Source organism: Amphimedon queenslandica, unplaced genomic scaffold, assembly GCF_000090795.2.
Source record: "Amphimedon queenslandica unplaced genomic scaffold, v1.1 AMPQUscaffold_11817, whole genome shotgun sequence".
Lineage (NCBI taxonomy): Eukaryota > Metazoa > Porifera > Demospongiae > Haplosclerida > Niphatidae > Amphimedon > Amphimedon queenslandica.
The window spans coordinates 1-2,372 of NW_003547943.1; the positions used below are offsets into that span (position 1 = coordinate 1).

The following is a 2,372-nucleotide window of genomic DNA, read 5'->3' on the forward strand; positions in this document are numbered from 1 at the left end:
AAAAGAGGAAAAACTAATAGTTACTAAACTAAAACTAAATTTTGTAACTAAAACAACACTAATGTATACATTAGCGGTCCTATACCTTCCTTTCTCTCTCAATATTGTGTCTTTTGGAACCGGTGATGTAAAGTCAAATTTCATTAGTGTCTGGACCCCGCTGAGGGGGTAGGAGGGATATTCCCACAGTGAATAATCCTCAGGGGGCAAGGACTTATTAATATCAGGAATACTTTCCATTACCTAATGAATATTAATTAATAAATAATTAATTAATCTATTAATTACTGCATCATCATATGGGGTTAAGTAAAATTCTTCAACTTTTCCAAGAGAATGTTTTAATAGATGAAGGTTTTCAAATTTAACTGTAAACAACAACAATAAATAAATAAATAATTAATTAATTAATTAATTACATGTACATATTAAATTAATTATTTTTACATGAGTACATGTACATGTAGTTACCGGCTATTCCCATTAAGTGGGCGGAGCCTGGGGTTATTGCGCAATCAGTCGACAGAAGAGGATCTAGTGCAGTCCGTACATACCAGAAGTAAAGAGAGTGCCATGGCAACGTCATGGAAACAAAGAATGGTTCAGCTAACAGGACATCAATAGAGTGTCCAATTAAGTGAGTGGGCGTGATGTCATTAGGATCAACAGACAATAAACTAATGGAGTCTGAGAGTGAGGAACAAGATATGATCTGGAGAGAGAGAGAGAATCATTAACATAACTGTATAATGGACATGTATATGCATCAGGAAATGTAATTAAAATGAAGAATTCTCTACTTTTCATTTTTGGCAAAATTTGGCCTGTGACCCTGTACTATATAGTACAGGGACTTTTTGGAGCAACTTATAAAAATCGTAAAAAATCCAAATTTGATCGGAATCAGCTCAAACTTTCTACGCAACATAAGAACATGTATATGTATCAGGAAATGTAATAAAAATGAAGAATTCTCTACTTTTCATTTTTGGCAAAATTTGGCTCATGACCCTGTACTATAGTACAGGGACTTTGGCCCAATTTTGGAGCAACTTAAAAAATTCGTAAAAAATCCAATTTTGATCGGAATCAGCTCAAACTTTCTATACAACATAAGTACATGTATATGCATCAGGAAATGTAATAAAAATGGAGAATTCTCTACTTTTAATTTTTGGCATAATTTGGCTCGTGACCCTGTACTATAGTACAGGAACTTTGGCCCAATTTTGGAGCAACTTTAATTTTGCTCAGAATCAGCTCAAAGTTTCCCCAAAACATAAATATATGTACATGCATCAGATAATGTCACTCACTTGTTCCATTGTACTGAAGGAGTGATGATTGCTCTCAACTGAGAATATCTACAGAGACAAGGTTGCTATGCAACTAACACCCACACACATTAATTACCTTTTTAACTGATTTATAATTAGCACAAAATAATGGAAGAAATGAACCATCACCAACACAAAGAACAGTAGATTTACCAACTAACAGCTAATAATAATAATAATAATAATAATAATAATAATAATAATAATAATAATAATAATAATAATAATAATAATAATAATAATAATGAAATGTTTAAAAGCCATCACTCACTAAATTCACTACAAGTGCCCCTCCCCCTTACCCCACCCCTAGCCCCTCCCTTACCTCTCCCAGTGATTGGTTGATCCTTTCATTCCTCTCCTTATCATTAATCATTCTTAGTCTTCCTCTACTGAAGGACATGTGGACTCCACAGGAACACAATGGAGGAGAATGGGGAGAGAAATTAATACTGGAATATTAATGAGAGAGAGAATTTAATATTAAATAATAAATAAATAAATAATTAATTAATTAATTAATTACTTGTTTTCAATGACAGTCCATAGTGTAAACTCATCATTAACTAATTGAATATTCACGACTTCACCTTTATACTAATTAATAGATATATTAATTAATTATTAATTAATTACCTTTATTAATGTTGATTGGATCACTTAATATCTGAACACAAGGCAACCAATGATCACGCCACTAGTAATAATAATAATAATAATAATAATAAATTAATTAACTAATATGTATATGTACTAACTTGATGATCTTGTTGCCATGGCGACATGCTAAGCTCCACCCCCTGGGGCATACTGATACTCCAGTACACAGCAATAGAATGAAGAACACCTAAAATATAATAATAATAACAACAACAACAACAATAATAATAATAATACATGTATACATGTACCTGTATGAGTGGGTGTGACTGATACGAAGGGGAAAACCCTCTTCTTGGGTAGATTAGGATCAGAAAAATCAAACCTAATGATAATAATAATAATAATAATAATAATAATAATAATAATAATAAT

The 2,372-nt window shown here is 31.6% G+C and overlaps 1 protein-coding gene across 1 annotated transcript; it reads right to left on the bottom strand.

The window, feature by feature from the left end:
* Window positions 1-85: 85 nt before the first annotated feature.
* Window positions 86-2,341, bottom strand: LOC109588839 (protein arginine N-methyltransferase 7-like; the record flags this gene model as incomplete). The annotated part of the gene is made up of 10 exons (XM_020004950.1): window positions 2,249-2,341; window positions 2,096-2,184; window positions 1,974-2,034; window positions 1,864-1,927; window positions 1,663-1,789; window positions 1,414-1,500; window positions 1,317-1,364; window positions 472-712; window positions 289-368; window positions 86-243 (listed from the first exon to the last, which is right to left on the bottom strand). Coding segments are annotated over exons 2-10 (917 nt in total), but the record flags the coding sequence as incomplete, so codon positions are not given.
* Between the last annotated feature and the right edge of the window lie 31 nt (window positions 2,342-2,372).